The sequence below is a fragment of the Selaginella moellendorffii genome, unplaced genomic scaffold, assembly GCF_000143415.4.
Source record: "Selaginella moellendorffii unplaced genomic scaffold, v1.0 SELMOscaffold_155, whole genome shotgun sequence".
NCBI classification, from domain to species: Eukaryota; Viridiplantae; Streptophyta; class Lycopodiopsida; order Selaginellales; family Selaginellaceae; genus Selaginella; species Selaginella moellendorffii.
The window spans coordinates 87,880-110,693 of record NW_003314416.1 but is presented as its reverse complement, the minus strand read 5'-3'; the positions used below and the strand labels follow the sequence as shown (position 1 = coordinate 110,693).

General features: G+C 53.3%; 7 protein-coding genes across 8 annotated transcripts; 5 read left to right on the top strand and 2 right to left on the bottom strand.

The window, feature by feature from the left end:
* Positions 1 to 96: 96 nt before the first annotated feature.
* On the bottom strand, positions 97 to 907 carry LOC9640995 (ubiquitin-conjugating enzyme E2 11). Of its 2 annotated transcripts, XR_002991308.1 has the most exons (3): positions 644 to 907; positions 287 to 592; positions 97 to 239 (listed from the first exon to the last, which is right to left on the bottom strand). XR_002991308.1 is itself a non-coding variant. In XM_024667110.1 (2 exons), the coding sequence occupies exons 1-2, from the start codon at positions 857 to 859 to the stop codon at positions 362 to 364; spliced, it is 447 nt and encodes a 148-aa protein (XP_024522878.1). In that variant the 5' UTR covers positions 860 to 907; the 3' UTR covers positions 97 to 361. The 2 variants fall into 2 exon arrangements, 1 of the variants encoding a protein (XP_024522878.1); XM_024667110.1 differs by having other exon boundaries at positions 97 to 592.
* Positions 908 to 1,050: 143 nt separating this feature from the next.
* On the top strand, positions 1,051 to 2,843 carry LOC9640994 (dihydrolipoyl dehydrogenase, mitochondrial). The gene is made up of 2 exons (XM_002993389.2): positions 1,051 to 1,437; positions 1,510 to 2,843. The coding sequence occupies exons 1-2, from the start codon at positions 1,159 to 1,161 to the stop codon at positions 2,761 to 2,763; spliced, it is 1,533 nt and encodes a 510-aa protein (XP_002993435.1). The 5' UTR covers positions 1,051 to 1,158; the 3' UTR covers positions 2,764 to 2,843.
* Positions 2,844 to 3,166: 323 nt separating this feature from the next.
* On the top strand, positions 3,167 to 4,465 carry LOC9640993 (apoptosis-inducing factor 2). Its single transcript, XM_002993388.2, has 4 exons — positions 3,167 to 3,294; positions 3,355 to 3,617; positions 3,686 to 4,128; positions 4,179 to 4,465. Exons 1-4 carry the CDS (start codon positions 3,188 to 3,190, stop codon positions 4,437 to 4,439), a joined length of 1,074 nt encoding a protein of 357 aa, XP_002993434.1. The 5' UTR covers positions 3,167 to 3,187; the 3' UTR covers positions 4,440 to 4,465.
* A 98-nt stretch (positions 4,466 to 4,563) lies between these two features.
* On the top strand, positions 4,564 to 7,477 carry LOC9640992 (diacylglycerol kinase 6). The gene is made up of 11 exons (XM_024667108.1): positions 4,564 to 4,847; positions 4,906 to 5,028; positions 5,082 to 5,210; positions 5,269 to 5,354; positions 5,518 to 5,611; positions 5,670 to 5,718; positions 5,773 to 5,855; positions 5,906 to 5,976; positions 6,037 to 6,108; positions 6,167 to 6,371; positions 6,420 to 7,477. Exons 1-11 carry the CDS (start codon positions 4,623 to 4,625, stop codon positions 6,753 to 6,755), a joined length of 1,473 nt encoding a protein of 490 aa, XP_024522876.1. The 5' UTR covers positions 4,564 to 4,622; the 3' UTR covers positions 6,756 to 7,477.
* On the bottom strand, positions 6,868 to 8,599 carry LOC112343513 (pentatricopeptide repeat-containing protein At4g02750-like). The gene is made up of 2 exons (XM_024667124.1): positions 7,076 to 8,599; positions 6,868 to 6,939 (listed from the first exon to the last, which is right to left on the bottom strand). The coding sequence occupies exons 1-2, from the start codon at positions 8,597 to 8,599 to the stop codon at positions 6,868 to 6,870; spliced, it is 1,596 nt and encodes a 531-aa protein (XP_024522892.1).
* Positions 8,600 to 8,640: 41 nt separating this feature from the next.
* On the top strand, positions 8,641 to 10,378 carry LOC9640991 (ATP-dependent helicase brm). Its single transcript, XM_002993386.2, has 2 exons — positions 8,641 to 9,066; positions 9,129 to 10,378. Exons 1-2 carry the CDS (start codon positions 8,692 to 8,694, stop codon positions 10,260 to 10,262), a joined length of 1,509 nt encoding a protein of 502 aa, XP_002993432.1. The 5' UTR covers positions 8,641 to 8,691; the 3' UTR covers positions 10,263 to 10,378.
* Positions 10,379 to 10,733: 355 nt separating this feature from the next.
* LOC9640990 (protein SPIRRIG) lies at positions 10,734 to 22,774 on the top strand. Its single transcript, XM_024667101.1, has 20 exons — positions 10,734 to 11,209; positions 11,299 to 11,362; positions 11,424 to 11,509; positions 11,584 to 11,704; positions 11,791 to 11,838; positions 11,895 to 12,026; positions 12,074 to 12,232; positions 12,296 to 12,361; positions 12,415 to 12,529; positions 12,586 to 13,604; positions 13,652 to 14,285; positions 14,336 to 14,438; positions 14,516 to 15,567; positions 15,623 to 17,288; positions 17,336 to 20,242; positions 20,303 to 20,611; positions 20,667 to 20,970; positions 21,021 to 21,167; positions 21,218 to 22,387; positions 22,459 to 22,774. Exons 1-20 carry the CDS (start codon positions 11,091 to 11,093, stop codon positions 22,654 to 22,656), a joined length of 10,419 nt encoding a protein of 3,472 aa, XP_024522869.1. The 5' UTR covers positions 10,734 to 11,090; the 3' UTR covers positions 22,657 to 22,774.
* The last annotated feature ends 40 nt before the right edge of the window (positions 22,775 to 22,814 follow it).

Below are 22,814 nucleotides of genomic sequence, written 5' to 3'. Positions count from 1 at the left end.
TGTTTTTGTTTTCTTTTTTGTGATCGTGCATCCATGTCCCTTGACATCGCCCTCCAAAATCTACCAAAAGCCAAAGTTTCTTCTTGCCACTCGAAATTCGGGAGACTACAAGCTTTTCGCTTGTTGTTTTCTCAGGATAGATGTGAAGTTTATAGACAAAGATGGGTTTTGATTTCACTAGATCGGGTCAGTGTAACTCACTCACTTGAGAATGGAGAGGGAAGGAAGCGAAAGGAACCCTGGAACACGAATGAGATCGCATAAATAAGAACCGAGAAGAACTGACCAAGATGGGGGATGGTGGTGGTGGTGGTGGTGGTAGTGTAGATGCCCGATCCGGCTTGCTTGCTCTTGCTCGCTTTCAATTCATGCCATACTTTTGCGTCCACGCCCTGGCAGTCTCCTCATACCGGCTTCTCTGGTTCTTGTACATGTGGGCGATCTCGGGCACCAGAGGATCGTCGGGATTTGGATCGGTGAGGAGCGAGCAAATGGAGAGCAAAACCTTGGAGATGGTGAGAGCCGGGCTCCATTGCTCCTTCAAGATGTCGAGGCAGATGCTCCCATTGGAGTTGATGTTTGGATGGTAAACCTGCGTGAACGTTGCGTTACGCTCGGTAGCACCGAAGAGTGAGAGAGTTACCTTGGTCTGGAAGTTGACCTTGGGCGGCTTGAATGGATAGTCGGGGGGGAAGTGGATCATGACGAAGAAGACGCCGCCGGTGTAAGGGCTGTCGGGCGGACCCATGATTGTGGCCTGCCAGCGGAAGAGATCCTCACCAACGGGGCCGGCGCTGCATGACGTGGGCGGGTCGCGCTGCAAATCCAGCAGCTCCTTCTGGATGCGCTTGCTTGCCATTCACCACGCACAACGCTGCCCTAGCTATCTGGCCGGGGGGCCGCTTGACCAATGAGGAGCCGTGCCTTTACACCCCCGTTTTACACGTCGGACAGTTTGACTTTGCCCAGACCGGGTAAATGCGAGAGACATGGGCGATTAATCTGGTCGCCCGGCACCAAAATAATCCAACGGTCGAGATTAATTAGGTCGGAGGCAAGGAGCTAGGTCAAGACCAAAGGCACCCATCATGTGGTGGTGTGGGTGAGAGAGAGAAGGTGGAGTGATCGCATTTTGTGTGGATCGCAATCCAGGCGGCGATGGCGGGAGGCAGGGCAAGGTGCGCCGCCGCCGGATTGGGTCGGCTGCTCTACAGGAGTAGCAGCATCCGGAATGGCGGGTATGGCGGAATTGGGCGCTTGGGCGGCGTGAGGGGGTTTGCATCCGGGGAGGACAACGATGTGGTTGTCATTGGCGGCGGGCCTGGCGGCTACGTTGCGGCAATCAAGGCGGCGCAGCTGGGATTCAAGACGACGTGCATCGAGAAGAGAGGCTCCCTGGGCGGCACTTGCCTCAACGTTGGATGCATTCCTTCCAAAGTAAGTGCTGCTCACTCGATTCTTGGCATTTCTTGTGTGATTGCTCAACCCATGGATGGATGAACACCACAGGCATTGCTCCACTCGTCGCATATGTTCCACGAGGCCAAGCACACCTTCTCCAAGCACGGCGTCAAGGTGTCCGGCGTGGACATCGACGTTGCCGCGATGATGGCGCAGAAGGAGCAGGCTGTGTCGGGGCTGACCAAGGGAATCGAGGGCCTGTTCAAGAAGAACAAGGTGACGTACGTCAAGGGCAGCGGCAAGATCGTCTCCCCCAACGAGGTCGCGGTGGAGCTAGTCGACTCCGGCGGCTCGCAGAGCGTCAAGGGGAAGCACATCATCATCGCCACCGGATCCGACGTCAAGGGCCTCCCCGGCATCACCATCGACGAGAAGAAGGTGGTGTCGTCCACGGGGGCGCTGGCGCTAGCGGAGGTGCCCGATAAGATGGTGGTGATCGGCGCGGGCTACATTGGCCTGGAGATGGGATCCGTGTGGGGGCGGCTGGGCTCCGAGGTGACGGTGGTGGAGTTCGGGGACGTGATCGTCCCGTCCATGGATGCCGAGGTCCGCAAGACGTTCCAGCGCTCGCTGGAGAAGCAGAAGATGAAGTTCGTGATGAAGACCAAGGTTGTCAAGGTGGAGGAGTCGGGCTCCGGGCTCAAGCTCTCCCTGGAAGCGGCGTCCGGCGGCTCGCCGTCGAGCCTGGAGGCGGACGTGGTGCTCGTCGCCGCGGGGCGGTCGCCATACACCAAGGGCCTGGGACTGGAGGAGGTGGGGATCAAGCTCGACAAGATGGGCCGGGTGGAGGTGGACGACCACTTCCGGACGAGCGTCCCCAGCGTCTACGCCATCGGGGACGTGATCCGGGGGCCGATGCTGGCGCACAAGGCCGAGGAGGACGGGGTGGCGTGCGTGGAGCTCATCGCCGGCAAGGCCGGGCACGTCAACTACGACACGGTGCCGGGCATCGTGTACACGCACCCCGAGGTGGCATCGGTGGGCAAGACGGAGGAGCAAGTCAAGGCGCTGGGGATCGCGTACAGCGTTGGCAAGTTCCCGATGATGGCCAACAGCCGGGCCAGGACGATCGACGACGCCGAGGGGATCGTCAAGATCATCGCGGAGAAGGAGAGTGACAAGATCTTGGGCATCCACATCATGGCGTCCAACGCCGGCGAGATGATCCACGAGGCGTGCCTTGCGCTCGAGTATGGTGCGTCGAGCGAGGACATCGCCAGGACGTGTCACGGGCACCCGACGCTGAGCGAGGCCGTCAAGGAGGCCGCCATGGCCACCTATGACAAGTCCATCCACTTCTAAGCTTCTCACTCCTCCATCGATACTTTTTTAAATACGAGGAACGTTGTCCATGACCAATAAAAGAACTCCATTTTGCCATTGATCTACTTTTAGGGTTCTTGGGAATGGACGGGGGCGTTCCAAGGATTGTGGGAGTGGAATGGGGGCGCGATTTGTGTGTGGAGCGGAGCAATGGTAGCGCCGCCAAGGACGTGTTCTACAATGTGAGCCTGGAAGCTGCATCTGGATCGCAGCCTCCAATTGCGATTCACTTCGTGTGTGGGGTTGAGGAGCTCCAGGATCTGGTCGCCACGCTGAAGGATGCTTGCAAAGAGGTAGAGAGGCAGCTAGCTAGCTAGAATTTCAGCTAGCTAGTTACGTGTTGATCGAAGATTCGAAACGTAGACAGGGAGAAATTTTTTGATCCTAGATAGATACTGTAGAAATGGACAAGAGGAGGAAGCAGCGTGTTGTGGTGGTGGGAGGTGGCATTGCCGGGGTGCATGTGGCAAAAGCTCTTGAATCGGAGGCCTCGGTTTCGCTGATCGATCCGTAAGTCTCTCGTTTTCTTCTCTTGTTTGTCTTGACAAAGTGATGTGATGATATTGGCAGGAAGGATTACTTGGAGATACCTTACGGTGCTCTCCGAAACACAGTCGAGCCTTCATTCGCGGAGCGATCCATCGTTCCATACTCGGAGTTTCTGACGCAAGTGGAGCTCGTCCAAAGCGCGGCCGTGAGTGTGAGCAGTTCTCCTGCTCAGGTCTCGACTAGCACCGGCCGAAAACTCCCTTACGACTTTTTGGTCATCAGCACCGGATCGCATGCCAAGGGTGCACCCACTAGACGAGACCGCATTCAAGAAATCTTGGCTGGTTTGTAACTTCAAAGCCTTTTTCCTCGTTTTGTTTTCTCACTCACGTTTTGGTTCCATGAACAACAGACCATGAGAGGCTGAAGGGAGCAAGTTCGATTCTCGTCGTTGGTGGAGGTCCCGTCGGCGTGGAACTTGCTGGAGAGATTGTCACGGACTTTCCCGAGAAAAGCGTATCTTTGGTACAAGGCGGTCCTCGGCTCATCGAGTTCCTCGGCCCCTCGGCTTCCACCAAGGCTCTCAACTGGTTGACGTCCAAGTCTGTCCGGGTTCTTCTGAAGGAGCGAATCACAAGCTCGGCCTCGCCACCAATCTTTACCACAGAGTCCGGGAAGCAAATCCCAGCGGACACACACTTTGTGTGCACGGGTTCCAGGCCCAGCAGCTCCTGGCTCAAGGGCACCTTCCTGGAGGACTCCCTCGACGGCAATGGAAGGTTACGGGTCGACTCGGCGCTACTCGTGAGTGGAACGCGGAACGTGTTTGCGTGTGGAGACATCACCGACCTGAAGGTAGGAACCTATATCTAGCATCTCTTCTTCTACTCTAAACATCTTTACAGGAGATTAAGCAAGGATTTCTCGCCGAGAAGCACGCCAAGGTCGTCGCCGCAAACATCCGAAAGCTGACCAATGACGCTGATTGCGGCGACTTAAGGTGCTACTGTCCGCTGGAACGGGCAATGGGACTGGTTTCTCTGGGGCGTCACGCAGGAGTAGCTCAACTTCCCTTTGGAACTTTTGTTGGCTGGATCCCTGGCCTTGTCAAGAGCCGGGACTTGTTCGTTGGGAAGACCAGGAAGGGACTTGGCCTTCGCAGCTGAAAAAAAGAGCTCCGCGTTTTAGGCTATAGGTAGGAACGAGGGCAGGTTTTTCCTGATATCACGCTTCGGTGACGAGAAGAAGAAGTCGGTCCTGTCCGGCTTTATCTCATCTCCAACTCTTTGTTGGACACGGTTGGCAGGCAGCAGAATTTTCAGATCAGACGGGGTGTGATCAAGATCAAGATGAAGAAGCACCTCGACAAGAGAAGGCAAAACAGTGAGTCGCTGGATCTGGAGGACTTAAAGATTCCCGAGTTTGTGTGGACGGGAGATGGGAGGGGGCATTCGGCTTCAGATGGCTTCCACATTCCAAAGTGTCCGGTGCTCGTCTTTATCAACACCAAAAGTGGTGGGCAGCTTGGCAAAGTTCTCCTCCAGACTTGCAAGACGCTCCTGGATTCACGCCAGGTACCTTAAGTTCAGGACCACTTGGTTTCTTCTCTAAAATCTTGCTTCTCTTCTTCAGTTGTTTGATCTGAGCGAGGAAGCTCCGGACAAGGTTCTAGATCGGATACTCAAGCGCTTGAAAGATTTAACAGAGGCAGGAGATGAAGTTGCCGGAGAAATTCGCGAGCGGTTGCGGCTTGTGGTGAGTCTCGGCTACTGCCCTCTCGTGGAGAATTTGATTTGATGTACCTACAGGTTGCTGGAGGCGATGGTACCGCCGGCTGGTTACTTGGAATTATGGGAGACTTGAGGCTCGAGAAGCCAATTCCTATTGCAACTATTCCTCTTGGAACCGGCAACAATCTCCCGTTTTCTTTCGGATGGGTACGTGTTTTGGATGTTCTTTTCCAATGAAAACTGGTTCTTTTTCTTGTGCGAGCAGGGAAAGAAGAATCCTGGAACAGATGCCGAGTCTGTCAAACGGTTTCTAGCAGATGTCATGGACGCCCATCCTTTGCAAGTCGACAGGTAAAAAAAAGTGCCTGGAAGTAATTGTCTGGAAAAACAGAGAAAAAACGCGCATTTCGGTAAATTTTACCTCCTTGAAGCGAATAGTGTTGGGATGTCTCAGTGACTGGCTATGCTTTTGTTGCATACTCAACTTACAATGCTGGTTTTCTTGTCTCTGCAGCTGGCATCTAGCGATGAAAATGGAGGGAACAACTGATCTTGGTCTCGAGGCTCCACATTCGTTACACGTCTTCAAGAAAAGTGAAGAGAGCCGCGTAAGAAAACGAATTTTGTGAGAGAGGCACTTATGAGCTGAGTTGTGCATGGTCGCAGGAAAAGCTGCAGATCTATCGAGGAGGATTCTGGAATTATTTCAGCATAGGTGAGGTGCAGTACCGCTCCAGTGCTTATAATCATTTTTACTTTTTCTTTGCAGGAATGGATGCACAGGTTTCTTACGAATTTCATGAGCAGAGGCAGAAGCACCCTGAAAAGTTCAGTAACCAGATGCGAAATCAAGTAAGTGTCCTCTAATGTAAGCTTTTAAGTAGTTAACACGATTTTTGCAGTGCACGTATGCAAAACTTGGCTGTACGCAAGGCTGGTTCTGCCCTTCTTGTAGGCGCCGTGCTTCATCAAAGTTCGTAGTTGATACATTTTTTCCTAGTCGCTGAACCAATCAATGGTTGGCTTTTTGCAGGAACATTAACGACCTTGCAACTGTATACGTGCTCGATAAAGGAAAGTGGACGGAGTTAAAGATCTCGTCAAGGTTTGAAACGCTGGAACTTCAAAATTCTCGAGGCTAATGCTACCGCATTTCATGACAGCATACGAGCGCTTGTGCTGCTGAACTTGCCGAGCTTTTCTGGAGGCTTGGATCCCTGGGGAAATCCGGACGACAAGTTATCCCACGAGCGGGGTCTGACAGTTCCAAGGGTCGACGATGGCCTGCTAGAGATTGTGGGATTCAGGGACGCCTGGCATGGCCTCTTCCTTCTGTTTCCACACGGGCACGGGACACGTCTCGCACAGGTATTTATATTGATCTCCTTCGTCTCACCACCTTTGCGTGTCCCACAGGCCAACCGGGTGAAGATAGTCTTTCAGGCTGGCTCCACGAGCAGCCACACTTACATGCGAATGGATGGCGAGCCGTGGAAACAACCCCTGCCGGAATCCCACCACGGAAACCCCACGGAGATTGAAATCTCGCACCACGGCCAGGCCGTGATGCTGGCAAAGGAAGGCTGCATTGCCGAGGCCAAGGACGAGTACCAGCACGTAATCTCCTTCACCAGGCATGGGGTGGAGCACGGCCTTCGTCACAAGCCGGTGGCTCCTCAAGACGACAGTAGCGGTTCCGATGATGACGAGACGAAGCGAAAGTTTGGAGCAGCCTCCACATTCCGGGCCTAGGCAAGGCAAGCGGCAGCAGCCTGTGATGCTCCAAGCGGCTGCCACTCGGAGCCATGTCCGTGTCCGGTGATACCTTTGTAAGTATTGGACAGCAGCACATAAGTCGAGGAGCTCACCGTGTCCGACTTGAGAACGTTCCGTGCGGCTCGGGCCCCGAGCTTGGAGTCCCCGTGGATCCGACAGGCTGCCAGCAAGATCGTCCACACGACACAGTCGGGCTTGTAAGGCATGTTGTCGATGAGCTCCTCGGCTTCCTGGAGCAGCTTGGCTCGGCCCAGGAGATCGATGATGCAGGCGTAGTGGAACTCGGTGGGAGCAACTTGGAAGTTTTCAGTCATGGAGAGGAAGCACTCCCGGCCGTGTTTGAGCAGACCAGCGTGGCTGAGACCCGTGAGCGTGACGACGAAAGTGGTCTCGTTAGGTCTCACTCCTGCCAGGCTCATCTCTCGGAAAACTTGGGCTCCATAGCCACTGCTGTTGTGAGCATAAGCCGCGATTATCACATTCCACGCCGTGAGATCCTGCGCGGGCATTCTCTGGAAGAAAAACTTCGCTTGATCGACATGCCCGGATTGAGCATACGCTGCAAGGATCGCGGTCCACGCCACCATATCCTGCTCCGGCATCAAGCCAAAGATTGCAAGCGCTTGTTCCATTCGATCGCGGTAGTGCTGGTTGTTTGCGCTTGTCATTGTATACGAAACCATGAGAGCGTTCCAGGACACGGTTCCTCTCTCGGGCATTGCATCAAAAACTGCTTTTGCTTGCGCCAAGTCTCCTCGCTGGCTGAAACCCGCCACCATTGCGTTGCAACCGATCATGCTGTGTTGTGGATTTCGCGAGTTTACCTCCTGCGCGTCTTCCATGAGGCCGTTCTGTGCATAGCCGGACATGAGCGCTGTCCAGGACACGGCATCCCGGAAGGGCATTCCATCAAACAGAAGCTTGCACTGGTGAGGATAGCCTCTCTGCGCGAAGGAAGTGATGAGCGCTGTGCATGAAACCACGTCCTGCTCCGGCATTCTGTCGAACAGCGCCTTGGCCTCCTCGAGGTACGCGTTTGCGACGTAAGCCTCGATCATCGACGTCCAGGAGACGTGATCCGGCTGCTGGACTCGGGAGAAGATGTTCCGGGCTTGGTGGATGCGGCCAGATTCACCATGAGCGATCAGAAGAGAGTTCCACGACCTGGTGTCGTGCTGCGGCATCCGATGGAACAAGAGCTCTGCCTCATCAACATGCCCGTTCTGGGAATATGCTGCGACGATCGCGTTCCAAGTTACGACGTTCCTCTCCGGCATCTTCTCGAACAAGAAATGAGCCTCGGAAAGGTAGCCGCACTGGCACAAGACTGTGAGAAGCGTCGTCCATGTCAAGACGTCACGCCATGGCTGCTTGAGAAAGGCAACTCGGGCATCTTGCAAATTCCCGCTTGCGGCATATGCTGCAAGCAAGGCGTTCCACGAGACATTGTTCCTCGAGGGCATCTGGTGGAACATCAAGGCTGCCTCGGCGACCTCCCGGTTGAGCGCGAGCGCGGAGATGAGAATGTTCCACGAGTAAACGTTGGGGTTCTTGATGCAGCGAAACACGGCCCTGGCCGCCGCCATCCAGCCGCACTTGCCGTACATCTCCACCAGGAGATTGGCCAGCATCCGGTTGTTCTTGAGATCCGAGAGCATGATCTGCGCGTGGATGTGCCTGGCCCGGGGCAAATCCCGCGCAGTGCAGCACGACTGGATGAGCGGAGCCCAGTAGCTCGCATCGGTGGCGATAGCGGCGGCGTCATGGCAGAGCGTTCTCGTGTTCTTGGCTGCCTTGTGCCTGAGAGAGGCACAGCGCATTGGATTCCACTCATTCACGAATCACGATCGATACAAAGAGAATGAAGTCCTAGAGAAGATGGGTTTTAGGTCGCGAGACAATTTGGCGAGGGATGAGGCAGCTCTTGGGCGCGCAAGCTCTTGGGAGGAAGCTCGCGCCATCGCTGCCCCTGGGATGGTGTAGGTTTTGCTCCTCGCAGCCATGGCTAAGGTACGCTCCCTCTCCCTGGGACAATGTGGATTCAAACACCACGAGTAGCGCGACGCGGCCCTCGCCTAGCATCGGCTATGCTGCGCCTCCTCCTCCGCCACCACCGCCACCGCCGCCGCCAACTCATCGACCTCCTCCGCTTGGATTTGGAGCACCGCCGCCGCCGCCTCCTCCTAGGCCGAGTATTCCCTGGCCCGGAAGCATCGAGCTCGGTGATCGCGGAAGTGGATTGGCGCCGCCTCCTCACTACGCATCGATCGCTCCTCCGCAGCACCAGGTACTCCAGCTATTCCAAGATAGATTCTTTCCAAGATCTCACAAAAGCTTCTCTACTTGTAGGAGAGCGTTTCCATGAATCGAGCACCACCACCACCACCGCCTTCACCGCAGCATCCCGCGGAGGCTTCCACCATCTGTGACGCTCTCATCGCCTCGTTCCACAAGCGAGGTTTGCTCCACGAGATGGACACGCTCATCAAAGCCATGAAAGCAGCGGAGGTCGTCGTTGGACTCCCGGCCTACATGGCTCTCTTCGGCATCTACAGCCAGCACAACGACATCGAGCGAATGGATGCCGTGTACGCGGAGATGAGGCGAGCTATGGTGGCGAGGTCCTCGGGGGGCCACGAGAGGCACCACTCGTCGCCTTCTCCACAGCAAAAGCAAGAGGCTTCGTACCACTTTGCGAGCTTGGTGGATGCGTGCCACAAGCGGGGGCTGGCCGAGGATGTCTCGCAGATCCACAGGGCGATGAAAGCGTCGGAGCTCGCCATCGCCATCCCGACTTACAAGCTCGTGATTGAGAGCCTCAGCCAGCTTGGAGACTGCCAGCAAATGGACGCCGTCTACTTGGAGATGCGGGAAGCCATGAAGAAAAGAGGACCGCCTCCGCCATCGCCTTGGGCTCTCCCACCACCGCCGCCGCCTTCTCATGCCTTGAGCTTTGGATCTCGGCCACCTTTGGCTGGCGATGCAAAGATGACCATGGCTGCTCGGCCGGATGGGAGCTTCGACTATACTCGTCCAGTACAGCACTACCAGTTACAACAGGCTCCCGGAGCATTCTATCCTCCTCCATTCTTCTCCCCGCCGCCGCCACCACCGCCACCTCCCGGATTTGGACATCCTCCTCCTCCTCCTCACCATGTCCAGTTTCAGCAGCAACCTCCACACTTTCAGTTCCCACCACCGCCACCGCCGCCACCGCCGCGCCAGTATCCTCAGCTCCTCCCAGTCCAAGCAGCGCCGCCTCCTCTTCCTGCTTCCCAGGTTGATGAGACTGTGAGCGAGCAACAAGTGAGTGAAGAGGACGAGGTGGTGGAGGAGTTGGAGACCACCTCGCAAACTGTGGAGGCGGAGGAGAGCAGCACCGCCACCACCGCCGCCACGTCCAGTGTTGCTGACGAAGAAGTCCCGGATCCTGGAAACCATGGAGGAGTCCAACAAGAACACCTCATGGAGAGCAGCGGATGAATAGTAGCAGTCTCGATTAGAATAACTTCAGCTATAGCAAGCATCAAGGAAAAGCTCTTGTTTATGGTAGTGAGTGATCTGAAACAACAAGAAGTATGGATTATTCCACCCACAAATGGCTGATCTTGTGTGATTCGATCCACGATCGACGTCGGCGGGTGAGCGTGACAAACATTTTTAGTGATTGATCGTGCCCTCACTCATTCATCCATGCGAACGAATGGGCGAACGGATGGACTTGTTTGAGCGTCCAGTCAGTCATGGTGGCCACTTCCCCAGAATTCTTTCCTCCCAAAAGAAATTCCTGACGCTTCCTTCCAACAGCACTTTTGTCGAACTACGTGGAATATCCCGCGCATCTCCCAGGAGCCGTAGCTCCGTTAAAATACTTAACCCCCGGTTGTCAACGTTAATTGGATCCGCGTTATTTTGTGTATTCTATGCTTGTTCTCATTTGTATTGTTTTCTCTTCTTTCCCAAGAGCGAGAAAGAAGAAGGCGATGGTATTTGGCCGCGGGCGGGGCCGTCGCAGCGAAGATCCGAGGGACGCGCGCCGCGCCACAGATTTGGAGCAGCTCCCGGATTCCAAGATCTCGCCGGTTTCTTAGCTAGCAGGAGAAATCTGGGGTTTAGCAGCGGCGCGCGCCGGGTGAGCTCTCGGGAGATTAGGAGCGCTGTAGGGCGTGGGGCGATGATCTCGCCACGGCGGCTCGGCCTGGAATGTAGGATCTAAGGCCCGGCAGCGGGAATTTCTCGATCCAGGGATGCGCTTTACATGATATTGTTGGCGATGGTGTCACATTCTCGTCCAAGAACAAGGCCCCAACAATGAAATGGACTTCGCTCCTCAACAAAGTTAACTTCTCGTCGAGGGATTCGCCTGGCTCGCAATCCGGCCGCAGGAGCGCCGCCGCCAATCTCGATGGCGATGCCAATTCCAAGCAACAGTGAGTTGTCCTCTTTTCTTCTTTGAATTCGCGTGAACAGTCGGCTCTCACTATCATTTCCTCTTCTTCTTTTTGTTTGTTCTTCGTAGCTATGAATCGGAGCAGGACTTCAAGAGATTCTGGGAGGAGTTTCGATGTGGACACTCGGACAAGGTGAGTGTGTCTCGTCTCACTCGTGAGGAACAAGCTTTTAAAAAATGTCGTGAGAGTGCAGGAGAAGCAAGAAGCCTTGGAGATGGCGCTAAGTGTTTTCTGTAAGCTCTCCCGGCGTCACCAAAATCCTGCGCAGCTTGCCACCTCGTACGTATTTACTGCTTGGATTTGGTCTGATCGTTTAAGAAAAAAATGCTCTCTTCTTTTTCTTGGGATTGCAGGCTAGTCGACACAAGGCAATTCGCCTTTGTGGTTGCTAGAGCTTTCATCGCTGACGTTGATAAGATAAAGTCATCCACTAGCCAAGATACACTCGCCAAATCTCTCATTCAAGGAAAGCAGGTACCTCCTACTGTTTCACCAATCGAAAGTTCGAAAGGTTGAAGTGTAGCATTTTTTTTCTAACGGAAATCTTCTCCCGTGTGAAGGAAGAAACAGCAAACATGCTCTACGTCCTCGAAAGCCTTGTCTCCCCCGTAAGTTTCTCATCTTTTACGCTGTCGTGAATGCATGAAATTTGTTCTCGTGGCAGCCACTTGACGTACAGCCGCTCCTCGATGCGGGCCTTCTTTCGTGCCTCGTGCACGTCTTGTACAGTTTCCTCGATTTGACTGACGATTTTGTAGACGCTCTGAGTGACGATGGGAAAAGACAAAAGCTCCAGGTAATGCTTTGGGTATCTCAACTTTCCTCACTGAATCTGTGCTGCAGGTCGAAGGAGAAGTTGTCCATATCTTGAAGGCGCTGGGGAGTCACCTTGGAGCCGCGCAGAGTCTAGCAGACGATGATTCTTTGCAAATGCTCTTTGCGATGGTCATTCAACGGCCTTCGTCTGTACATCTAGCACAACTTCACCGCCACGTGCTTCAGGTTTGACACTTTCTGCATAACAATCGCGACCTCTTCCATGTAAACTTGCTAGAATTGACGCAGATCCTTGGAAATGTTCTTTCGAGTGATGACGGAAGCTGCGCTCACTATATTCACCGGCATCAACTTGTAAGTTTGTACATGTCTTGAATGCATTCTAACGACTTGTCATTGCCGACCAGGTCAAAATGCTGTTACGGCCAGTGAAAGAGTTTACGTGTGAGAGCGGTGACGGAACACTCACTGTGGGAGTTGTGTCGCTTCTGCTTACCTGCGTCGAGGTTTCTTGTCGACCAGGTATGGCTAGCTTTTGCGTCCTTGGTGAATGTACGTCAATTAATCTTATCCAACAGGTGCTGGTGGGATCAACCTCAGGGAGGACTTGCAAAATGCTCATGGTTATCAGTTGCTGGTGCAGTTCGGGCTGTCTCTTGCTAGTCCTGCAACAGCGGATGCCAGTGCATCTTCAAGCCTTGGCAGGCTGTTAAGTCTGCAAGACTCTGGGGAAGAAACGAGCAGCGGGCAAGCAGACTTGTCGACGTCCTTCTTGGCTTTGCTCGACACTCTTATAGACCTCGCTCAAGTTGGACCAGTCGAAGAAAGTGAGCCCGGGGATTTAAACTACAACAAGGCAAAAGCGGTGGCTATCCAAAGCAGGTGCTTCCCGATTTTTGATGGAACCAGATTCAAGTCAAACGAATCTCTGACAGATGGGAAAGTGCGGGATCTGTTTGCGGTTCAAGTGCTACAGGATATCTTTCTCAAGTCTGGGAATCTGAATTCGCAGGTGGAAGTTCTTGACAGGCTGCTGAGGCTACTTGCAAGTCACATGGATAACTATCTGGTTGTTCAAGAGCTCAGGACTCTGTCACTTTTTATTCTCAACATGCCAGCTCTACCGCGTGTTCTTCAGGGACAGCTTTTGAAAGTGCTGGAGCATGTCGTGACGGTTGTGAATCAGGTCCCGGAGCAGGAGCTCCTTTCCCTGTGTTGCCTGCTGCAACAATCCTTGTCGCAGTCACTGAGAAGCAGCGTACTTTCTTTCCTCGTGAAAATTCTCTCGTTTGATCCTCAGTACAAGAAAGTGCTTCGCGAAGTCGGCGTGCTCGATCTCCTTGTTGAGGACTTGAAGACGGCTGCTAAGATATCGCAAAAGAAAGATGGTCAAGCAGTGCATATATTTGAAGATAAAGTGAGCTTGGCTCAAGGCTGGGATTGTCTACTGTCACTGCTGAAGAGGAACGAAGCCAACCAAACTGCCTTCCGAAAAGCGCATGGTTTCGACGCGCTTCAACCGTTACTCCTATCAGATATCCACAGAACTTACGTGCTGCGAGTATTAAGCTGTCTTATTTCTGAGGACACAGTTCAGGTTTGTTCTTTTATACAATCGTTAAGGAACTTACACTTTTAATGCAGTCGCATCCTGAAGAATTGAAGGCTCTACTCGGCACCACTAGAGCCGGCCAGGGACAAGGTATCAGTTTCAAGGCCAAGACGGATATCCTTTGGGCTGTCTTTCGAATACTCTGCTCGAATCCGGCGGCAAAGGACGTTTTCGGTGAGGGGAAGGGATTCACTCTCATGCACACTGTCCTCGAAAGTTTGGAAGACTTTTCCGGTGCGGAACCAAGGCAGAGGATGGAGATTGTCAATGCTTTGCTGCATGTGGTGACTGTGGGAGTAGCAGGCCACTCGGTAAATCGGATAAGACTGAACGACTGCGTGCTCAGTCATGCCTTCAGCGCTGCTTTACTTAAGACGGGACTCATTTGTGGCGATTACGAGGACCTTATTCTGGACTTATTTTTCGACATCTGCCTCGAGAAAGTTCAATCCCCCGCAAGAAATGTTGACAGCTTTCGTGCTGGGACGTGGGACAACGAGTTTATCTCGGTTGACGAGCGACGTGAGCTCTTCAATGCCGGGCTCGTTCAAGTAGCGCTTCAACTTTTCGACGACTTCTCTCCCAAGGCGCAGCTCAAGGTGGTCACGTCGGTCGAGGCATTATCCGAAGGAAGTCTAGTGAATAAAGATCGTCTCACTTTAGCAGGTATGCGAAATATCACTGGTGCTGGACTTCTTTCTCATTAAAGTTCCCAGGTTGTCTGAAAATGGTACTGGAGATTCTCACGCCGAGTGCAAGCTATTCGCCTGCGATATGGATGCACGGCATGCAGATAGTGAAGCTTCTCGGTTCCTATAGGTAAGAAAGCCAGAGCCTTGGGATTTTCTACTTTTTTTTTAACGTGTTTCTTTCTTGTCTTTCTATTCTTTTTACAGAATCTCTTCGTTTGAGCTACGGGCTTTGCTGCGATATATGTGGCAGTGCAGAGATTATACTTACGGTCAAGTTGCACAAAGGTACATTGAAGCGTTAGAAGGGGTGGTTCACAGTGAGGAGAGCTCGGCCGAAATCTCTCCTGCTGCACGCTTCATGGACTTCTCCTCACGACGAAATGGACATGCCTCCGTCCGAATTTCTCTAGGGGACAGGTCATGGCCACCAGCAGCAGGCTACTCATTTATGTGCTGGCTTCGATTCACTGGGATAGAGGGAAAAACCAAGGGTGGAAGAAGTCGACCTGCTCTTCGTATCTTCATGGTGGAGTCTGTGGAGGAGAAGGGGACAGTATTAGCGGAGCTTTACTTGAATGATTCGGGGCTCTTAACTCTGGCAACTGGTCCTAGTTCTCTCTTAGCTTTCAAAGGTGTCCGACTGGAAGAAGGCCTGTGGTACCATATAGTCATTGTGCATAACAAACCGAATGCACTCGCCGGTCTCTTCCAGTCGAGTGTGGCGAGCCTCTACGTAAACGGAAACCTGAGGCATACAGGAAAGCTTGGCTACTCGCCTTCCTCGTTTGGAAAGACTATTCAAGCAGTTATCGGGATTCCTCCACAGCTTTCAGACGTTTCTTCGTCAACATGGCAGATGACTGGTTGCTATCTGTTCGAAGAAGTTTTACCTTCGCAAGCCGTCTGTCTGGTTTATGCACTGGGGAGAGGATACCGAGGCCTCTTTCAGGATACCGACCTCTTGAGATTTGTGCCGTATGAAGCTTGCGGGGGAGGAAATCTAGCGGTGTTAGAGGGGCTGGAAACTGCTTCAGCTGGTGTAAACGTGCAAAAAGGTGGTGATGCTGCCAAGTATAGAATTGACGGAAGCGGGGCTGTCTGGGAGCTCGAAAGACTTGTCTCGTTCTGGATCCAACTTTCCAACAAGAAACTTATATTCTCTTTTGATGGAACTCCCGGACAAACGCAAACTGCCGGCCAACAATCTATTGTGAACTTGGTGGAGCCGCTGTCAGCCGCAGCTTCTCCGCTTGGAGGTGAGTATTTTTATATTCTGCGAAAGCTATCGTTAATGCAGACATCTCTTTACAGGCCTTCCTCGAATCGGCCGGTTGGTCGGGGATGTTGAGATACTAAATCCCTGCAGCTTTGGGGACAGTATGAGAAAGGTTGGGGGCATGGCTGTCGTGCTTGCTTTAGTCGAGGCTGCAGAAACTGGCGAGATGCTGCACTTGGCTTTATCACTTTTGGTCCGCGTGCTATATTACAATCCTAGGAACACTTACGACATGCTCGCGTGCCGAGGATACCACTTACTGGTGCTGTTTCTGCACAGGAGGATCCGTCTGTTTGAGGTACAGGATCTGGAGCTTCTATTCCAGATTGCTGCGTGCGAAGCCTCTTTTTATGCGCCACCGCAAAGTTCTCATTTTGCGACCAACACTGCCTCGTCTGGACAGCACCCTCTGATTGACATGCATGGTGCGAACAACAACAACAACGTCAATGGTCCTCCTGCTGACGACCAAGTGTCTTCAGGCGGCTCGGTGTTCGATGCAACAGATATTGGCCCTGAAGATATTGCAAACGGCATGTCAGAGTTTGGAAGTGCTGCAACACCCGAAGAATCTCTCAACTGCGTGGTGCTATCAAATCCGGATATGATGGAGCATGTCCTCATGGACTGGACCCTCTGGAGCAGGGCTTCCGTTCCGATTCAGCTTTCGCTGCTCGGGTTCATAGAAAGGCTGGTGGCAGTGCATCGGTACAGGAATCACAACCTGGCAACTCTACGTCGGCTGAATATCGTCCAACATCTCCTGGTTACGTTGCAACGAGGAGATATAGAGGTGCCTGTGATAGAGAAGCTGGTTGTGCTACTCGGCATTCTCCTCGAAGATGGTTTTCTGCCTTCGGAGCTCAAGTACGTGGCCGACTTCGTCGTCATGAGCTTCAATCCGCCAGAGGTTGTTCGCGACTCTCCGATATCTCGGGAGGCCATGGGGCTGCAGGTCATCGTTAGAAACGTTCTTCTGGAAATGCTGATCGACCTGCAGATGACTATCAATGCCGAAGACGTCTTGGAGACCTGGCACAAGACAGTCTCTTCGAGAATCATAACTTTTGTGCTGGACGAGGCGGCACACCCGACCACAATGCGGTGGATAATGACCCTGCTTGGAGTTTGCATATCTTCGTCGCCAACTTTCTCCACAAAGTTCCGTGCCAGTGGCGGATATCAAGCCATTTCCCACGTACTTTCCAGCTTCTACGATGCCCCGGAGATATACTACATCCTCTTCTGCCTCATGTTCGGGAAACCAGTTTATCCTCGTCAACCGGAGGTCCGGCTGCTGGACTTTCACGCCTTGATGCCCGGGGAAGCTATCGAGGGAGAAATTCTCTTCACGGAATTCCTCGACTCCATTCTACTCATGTTCAAGGCAGCGTTTGACAAGATGAGCCTTCAGTCACAAATAGTGCAGCAGACAGGAGATTTTTCGCAGTTTCCGGAGTCTCTGGCAGCTGGCTTTGCGAATGGATTCAAGGATATTGGAGGTGATCTTCAGAGTGAAGCTCTCCTGCACAAGACATATGCTGCACGGCTCATGGGTGGCGAGGCTGCAGCGCCATCTCTCGTGACTTCGCTGTTGAGGTTTATGGTGGATCTGGCCAAAATGCATCGTCCTTTCTCGACAGCTTGCAGGCGTCTCGATTTTCTCGAAGGAAGCGTGGAACTTTATTTTTCCTGTGCGAGGTACGATTGCTTTGAGGACTTGCAATCGTTTATTGTTGTTTCTGCAGGTCTGCGGCAGCTATCGAGGCTGCCCAAGGAATCTCTGCCGAGGCAAACAACCAGTCGAGCTATAAGTTCTCGGACGACTTCCAAGTTATTAACCAGAAAGTTGGAGCCAAGGCCGACGCAGAGGAACCAGCAGCTCAGGAAGTAGAGCTCTTGGCTGTTCCAACCAAGTCTTCTCCAATCGACATAATGAGGCCGTTCCAAGCTGACGAGTCTATAGACAATTTCTTCGTCTTTCCATCCACGTACGCGGAAAACACCACCAACGGCGACGACACTCACTCTCAGCGTTCTTCGTCATTCTCCAACGCTTTCACCGAGTCGTCAACTTCCGCATTCGTGACGCTTCCACTGTCTCCGACAACGTCAGACAACTCGAGAAACGAGGCTGGAACTCCTTTGCCATCGCGAACGCCTGGCAACAATTTGGCGTCGTGGGTGAAAAGCACGTTTCCTAGCGACACTCCCGCTCCTTCCCGCTCTGCCAGCAGCATACCATCGAGAACGACGTCCATTGTAAGCGCTTCAACACATGGTCCTGCCAGTGACTCGGATCGATCATCGATTCAGGACGACAAGCAAGCTTTTCCGATCACCAAGAAGCTCCTGTTGCAGCTGGAATCTGCCGGTTCCGGGGGTGGACCTTGCTCCTCCGGTGCTACAGCCGTCTTGGACCTTGTGGCTGAGGTGCTAGCCGACGCTCTAGCTGATCAGCTGAAAGCCACGCCACTGGTGGAAGCAACTCTGGAAGCTGTGCCTCTTCATATTGGTGGCGATATCGCTGTGGTGTTTCAAGGACTCTGCCTCTACCGGGTCATGAACTTCCTCGAACGTCGTCTCCAACGTGATGACGAGGAAGCACACAAGAAGCTGGACAGAGCTCGCTGGTCATCAAATCTGGATGCATTCAGCTCGCTCGTGGTGGATCGTGTCTACATGGGAGCATTTTCGGATTCGGCAGGGGTGTTGAAGGTGCTCGAGTTCTTGCTATCGATGCTGCAGCTGGCCAACAAGCACGGCCGGGTGGAGGAAGCAATGACAACCGGCAGGAGCTTGTTATCTCTTGCTCGTGGTGGCTTCAAGCAGCTCGAGCCTTTCGTCCAGTCCCTGCTACGTAACACCAACCGGATGCTTCTGTTCTGCTTTCTCCCGTCGCCCACCACAAACGAGGAACTAACGTCGAGTAACACTGGCCTGCTAGCGAAAGGAGGACTGGACATCACTTTGGTCCTGCAGCTCCTTATATCCCACAAGAAGCTGGTCTTGTGTCCCGGCAACGTCGACTCGGAGTTCCTGCAATGCCTCCTCGTCAACATCGTGCCTCTGCTTCAAGATCCACGGCAGGCTGTTCGGACTCTCGCCGTGGATGCATGCAAAGTCTTGCTACACTACCGCAAAGAGGCACTGGAGGACATTCTCGTGCTCAGGCACGCTTCTGGCGAGGCGCTGGACGTTTTCCACGGAGGTTTCGACAAGCTCCTGGCATCCAACTCGATCGGCTTCTATACGTGGTTTGATGACGCTCACGATGCCATTGGACGGGTGCTGGAGCAACGTGCCTCGCTTGCATGGATGCAGTTTATAGGTGGCGCGGCTCGATTCAACTCTTCACGTCTCAAAAACTTCGAGGTGAGGCGGAAGAGAGAGATGGGGAGGAGGATGAAAGACGCTAGCAAGGCGGACGGCCGCCACTGGGAACAGATGCTGGAGCGCAGAGTTGCTCTCGACATGGTGAGAGACTCTCTATCGGCGGAGCTCCGGTTGATGAGACAGGTGAAATACGGTTGGGTGATACACGCCGAGAATGAGTGGCAGGATCATATCCAACAGCTCATGCACGAGCGCGGGCTGTGGCCCGTTGTCAAGCCTGTAGCTGAGAGTGACAACGAGTGGCAACTCTGCTCTACCGAGGGCCCGTATCGCATGCGGAAGAAGCTCGTACGTTGCAAGCCGAAGATTGACATTGCTGCTCACCCACCTGAAGAAGCTGAAGCGGAAGTACTTCCCAATGGTCAGGCCGGGTTCGCTGTGGACATAGAGAATCCGGACTACGACTCCTTCTTCCACATCTTTTCCTTGGGCATCGACAGTCCTAAGAAGAATGCTGCCAAGGACTACCTCGAGTCCTTTGACGAAGAGGACACCGAGTCCAAAGGACGGGAAGACGATGCAAATTCCTTGTCGACCAGAGGTGACGGGACCATCGAACGCAGCAGAAGCGCCATCAACGACAGCGGGAAGAGCCCGGAATCAATCCAGAGAAGTAAGTCGGACGCTCATGGGACTGCTCCGGGCTCTTCGCCAACTAAAGCCGGCGACTTTCAGCTGGACGACGCAGACGACCAAGACTTCCAGGACGACGGAGAGTATTTGATAGCTCCCTACCTGGAGCGTGGCGAGAAGATCAGGTTCCGTTACAACTGCGAGCGTGTTGCGGGGCTGGATAAGCATGATGGAATCTTTCTCATTGGGGAGAGGTGTTTGTACATCATCGAGAACTACTTCATCGACAGTGCCGGCCGGATATGTGAGAAAGGTGGTGAGGGCGAGCTTTCGGTAATCGATCAAGCACTGGGAGTGAAGACAAGCATCTCGGTCGTCTTCGAGTCTACGCAGACCGCGACTTGGTCGGACACCGAGAACACATGGCCGGGAGGGAAGGCTTGGGCTTGCAGTGGAGGTGCTTGGGGGAAGGAAAAACTCTCGTCGGGACGACAAATGCCACACTCGTGGCGGATGTGGAAACTCGACAGTGTGCACGAGCTTCTCAAGCGTTGGTATCAGCTACGACCCGTTGCTATCGAGCTGTTCAGCATGGATGGCTGCAATGATCTCTTGGTGTTCCACAAGGAAGAGCGAGATGAGGTGTTTAAGAACCTTTTGTCCATCAACTTACCTCGTAGCAGCAGGTACATGAGTTTTGACTCCTCCTTTCGCTAGCTAATTGCTTTTGTCATTGTGACAAACAGGCTTGAAACGGCAATCTCTGGAGTGTCCAAGCTAGACAGCAATGAAGGAGGTCGGCTTTTCAAGACAATGGCCAAGTCCTTTAGCAAACGCTGGCAGAATGGCGAGATAAGCAACTTTCAGTACCTCATGCACTTGAATACGCTAGCTGGTCGGGGTTACAACGATCTCACGCAGTATCCAGTCTTTCCATGGGTGCTTGCTGACTATGAAAGCGAGGAGCTGAACCTCTCTAATCCGACTGTTTATCGTCGTCTTGACAAGCCAATGGGAGCACTATCTCTGGAACGTGAGGATGTGTTCCGAAAGAGGTACATTGTGTACTATACTCATTGCATTTGTGCTTACGAATTTTCTTTCGATCAGGTACGATAATTGGGATGATCCGGAAATACCGAAGTTTCACTATGGTTCTCACTACTCAAGCGCTGGTACTGTTTTGTTTTATCTAATCCGTTTGCCTCCGTTCAGCCAAGAGAACCTCAAGCTCCAAGGTGGTCAGTTCGACCACGCAGATCGACTCTTTACAAACATTCGCGATACTTGGCTGAGTGCCAGCCAAGGAAACACGGCGGATGTGAAAGAGTTGGTCCCGGAGTTTTTCTACTTGCCTGAGTTTTTGGAGAATAAGTTCGACCTGGATCTAGGCACCAAACAGTCTGGAGAAAAAGTACGCGTTTCTCTTGCACCTTCTGACATTTCTAATAAGCAATTGAGCAGGTTGACGACGTTGTCCTTCCACCCTGGGCCAAAGGAAGTGCACGCGAGTTTATTCGCAAGCATCGTGAGGCTCTGGAATCTCAGTACGTTTCAGAGAACTTACATCATTGGATAGATCTCATTTTTGGATATCGGCAAAGAGGACAGGTATGAGAGTTACGAGTCTTTGTTTATGCGGCTGATTTCTCGAAATGCAGGCTGCTGTGGACGCCACCAACGTGTTTTACTACCTGACGTACGAGGGAGCTGTAGATATAGACTCAGTCCGGGATCCGGCCCTGAAGGCTTCGACACTGGCTCAGATCAACCATTTCGGACAAACACCCCGTCAACTCTTCCTCAAGCCTCATCCGGGCAGAAAGTGCCAGCAGAAAGTTCCGTTTGGCCACGTTCTGCGAAGCTCTCAACTTCTGGCCCCGCAGGAGATCCGCAACGCAACAACCTCCATCGCCCAGATCGTTGTGTCTCACGACAAAGTCTTCTCGGTTGGTCACAACAGGTTGCTCAAGCCGCGATCATACAGCAAGTATATCGCGTGGGGCTTCCCGGACAACAGCTTGCGCTTTGTTTCATACGACCAGGACAGGCTCCTGTCAACTCACGAGGGACTTCACGACGGCACCATTGTGTGCGCCGGCTTCAGCAGGGACGGACGCACTCTCGTGACAGGAGGAGAAGATGGCGTCGCTTCCGTGTGGCGTCTCCGAAAGGATGGTGTTCGTAACCAACGCAGGCTTCACCTCCAGAGAGCTCTCTGTGCTCACAGCGACAGTGTCACTTGCCTGTCCGTCTGCCAACCTTACAACCTGGTGGTGACCGGCTCCAGCGACTGCACAGTCATCTTCTGGGATCTCAGCACCCTAGAGTTCGTGAGGCAGCTCCCACAGCTTCCAGCACCAGCGTCAGCGGTTCATACAAACGAGATGACCGGGGAGATTGTCACAGCAGCAGGGACGATGCTGGTGGTGTGGAGTGTCAATGGCGACTGCCTAGCAGCTCTCAACGTCTCTCGCCTCGCTTCCGAGGCCATCGTTTCCATCACAAGCCCGGTGCTGTCCGACTGGATGGAAACCGGGTGGTACGTGACCGGCCACCAGAACGGTGCCATCAAGCTGTGGAGGATCGACTACGCGAGCTTTGCACAAGGGCCTTCCCGGCGGTCGAGAGGAGTACCACCTCCCAGGAATGTGTGCTTCACGGGTGGAACACCCGAGTATCACCTCGTACTCCACAAGGTGCTCAAGTCTCACACGCAGCCAGTGACGGCCTTGCATCTCTCGCCCGACCTCAAGCAGCTCTACAGCGGCGACGCCGGCGGGCACGTCACCTCCTGGGTGCTCTCAACTCTCGATGGCTCCAGTGTCCAGGTAAAGCTTTCATATCAATATGCTGATTCTTTCCAGGTTTCTCAAGCTCCAGCTCTTTTTCTTGTGTGCAGCCCGAGACATGCCCGTGGTGCCAGGATGTCTTGGACGTAGCGCAGCTCAAGCGCTACTGCCGAAACTGTGGCAAGTTTTCGTGCCAGAGATGTGGTGAGAGCGCCCCCGTTGTGGAGCTGGGATATGTGGATCCCGTCCCGATCTGCTGGAGCTGCTCGCAACACGTCGAGGAAAGAGCTTTGTCTAGTAGTAGCTAACTTAAGTTGAGTCTACAAAGAGGGGAGTCGACTCTCTCGCAATTTTTTTTGTACAATGTCAATAAGAAATCACTCGCTAGGCGTGGACAACATCCTCCAACTTGGCGGCTCTCCTCAATTCGTCCTTGCAGGGAGCATGAACTTGTTGCTAGATTTCC

Coding starts and splice junctions, on each gene's coding strand:
- LOC112343513 (XM_024667124.1), bottom strand. CDS start 8,599: ATGCGCTGTGCCTCTCTCAGGCACAAGGCAGCCAAGAACACGAGAACG. Junction 6,940..7,075: donor CCATGACTGAAAACTTCCAA/GTTGCTCCCACC, acceptor TCTTGCTGGCAG/CCTGTCGGATCCACGGGGAC.
- LOC9640993 (XM_002993388.2), top strand. CDS start 3,188: ATGGACAAGAGGAGGAAGCAGCGTGTTGTGGTGGTGGGAGGTGGCATT. Junction 3,295..3,354: donor TCGGTTTCGCTGATCGATCC/GTAAGTCTCTCG, acceptor TGATATTGGCAG/GAAGGATTACTTGGAGATAC. Junction 4,129..4,178: donor GAGACATCACCGACCTGAAG/GTAGGAACCTAT, acceptor ACATCTTTACAG/GAGATTAAGCAAGGATTTCT.
- LOC9640994 (XM_002993389.2), top strand. CDS start 1,159: ATGGCGGGAGGCAGGGCAAGGTGCGCCGCCGCCGGATTGGGTCGGCTG. Junction 1,438..1,509: donor TTGGATGCATTCCTTCCAAA/GTAAGTGCTGCT, acceptor TGAACACCACAG/GCATTGCTCCACTCGTCGCA.
- LOC9640990 (XM_024667101.1), top strand. CDS start 11,091: ATGAAATGGACTTCGCTCCTCAACAAAGTTAACTTCTCGTCGAGGGAT. Junction 17,289..17,335: donor CTTTATTTTTCCTGTGCGAG/GTACGATTGCTT, acceptor TTGTTTCTGCAG/GTCTGCGGCAGCTATCGAGG. Junction 21,168..21,217: donor GATATCGGCAAAGAGGACAG/GTATGAGAGTTA, acceptor CTCGAAATGCAG/GCTGCTGTGGACGCCACCAA.
- LOC9640995 (XM_024667110.1), bottom strand. CDS start 859: ATGGCAAGCAAGCGCATCCAGAAGGAGCTGCTGGATTTGCAGCGCGAC. Junction 593..643: donor AGGTCAACTTCCAGACCAAG/GTAACTCTCTCA, acceptor ACGTTCACGCAG/GTTTACCATCCAAACATCAA.
- LOC9640991 (XM_002993386.2), top strand. CDS start 8,692: ATGAGGCAGCTCTTGGGCGCGCAAGCTCTTGGGAGGAAGCTCGCGCCA. Junction 9,067..9,128: donor TCGCTCCTCCGCAGCACCAG/GTACTCCAGCTA, acceptor CTCTACTTGTAG/GAGAGCGTTTCCATGAATCG.
- LOC9640992 (XM_024667108.1), top strand. CDS start 4,623: ATGAAGAAGCACCTCGACAAGAGAAGGCAAAACAGTGAGTCGCTGGAT. Junction 5,856..5,905: donor GTAACCAGATGCGAAATCAA/GTAAGTGTCCTC, acceptor CGATTTTTGCAG/TGCACGTATGCAAAACTTGG. Junction 5,977..6,036: donor AGGCGCCGTGCTTCATCAAA/GTTCGTAGTTGA, acceptor GGCTTTTTGCAG/GAACATTAACGACCTTGCAA.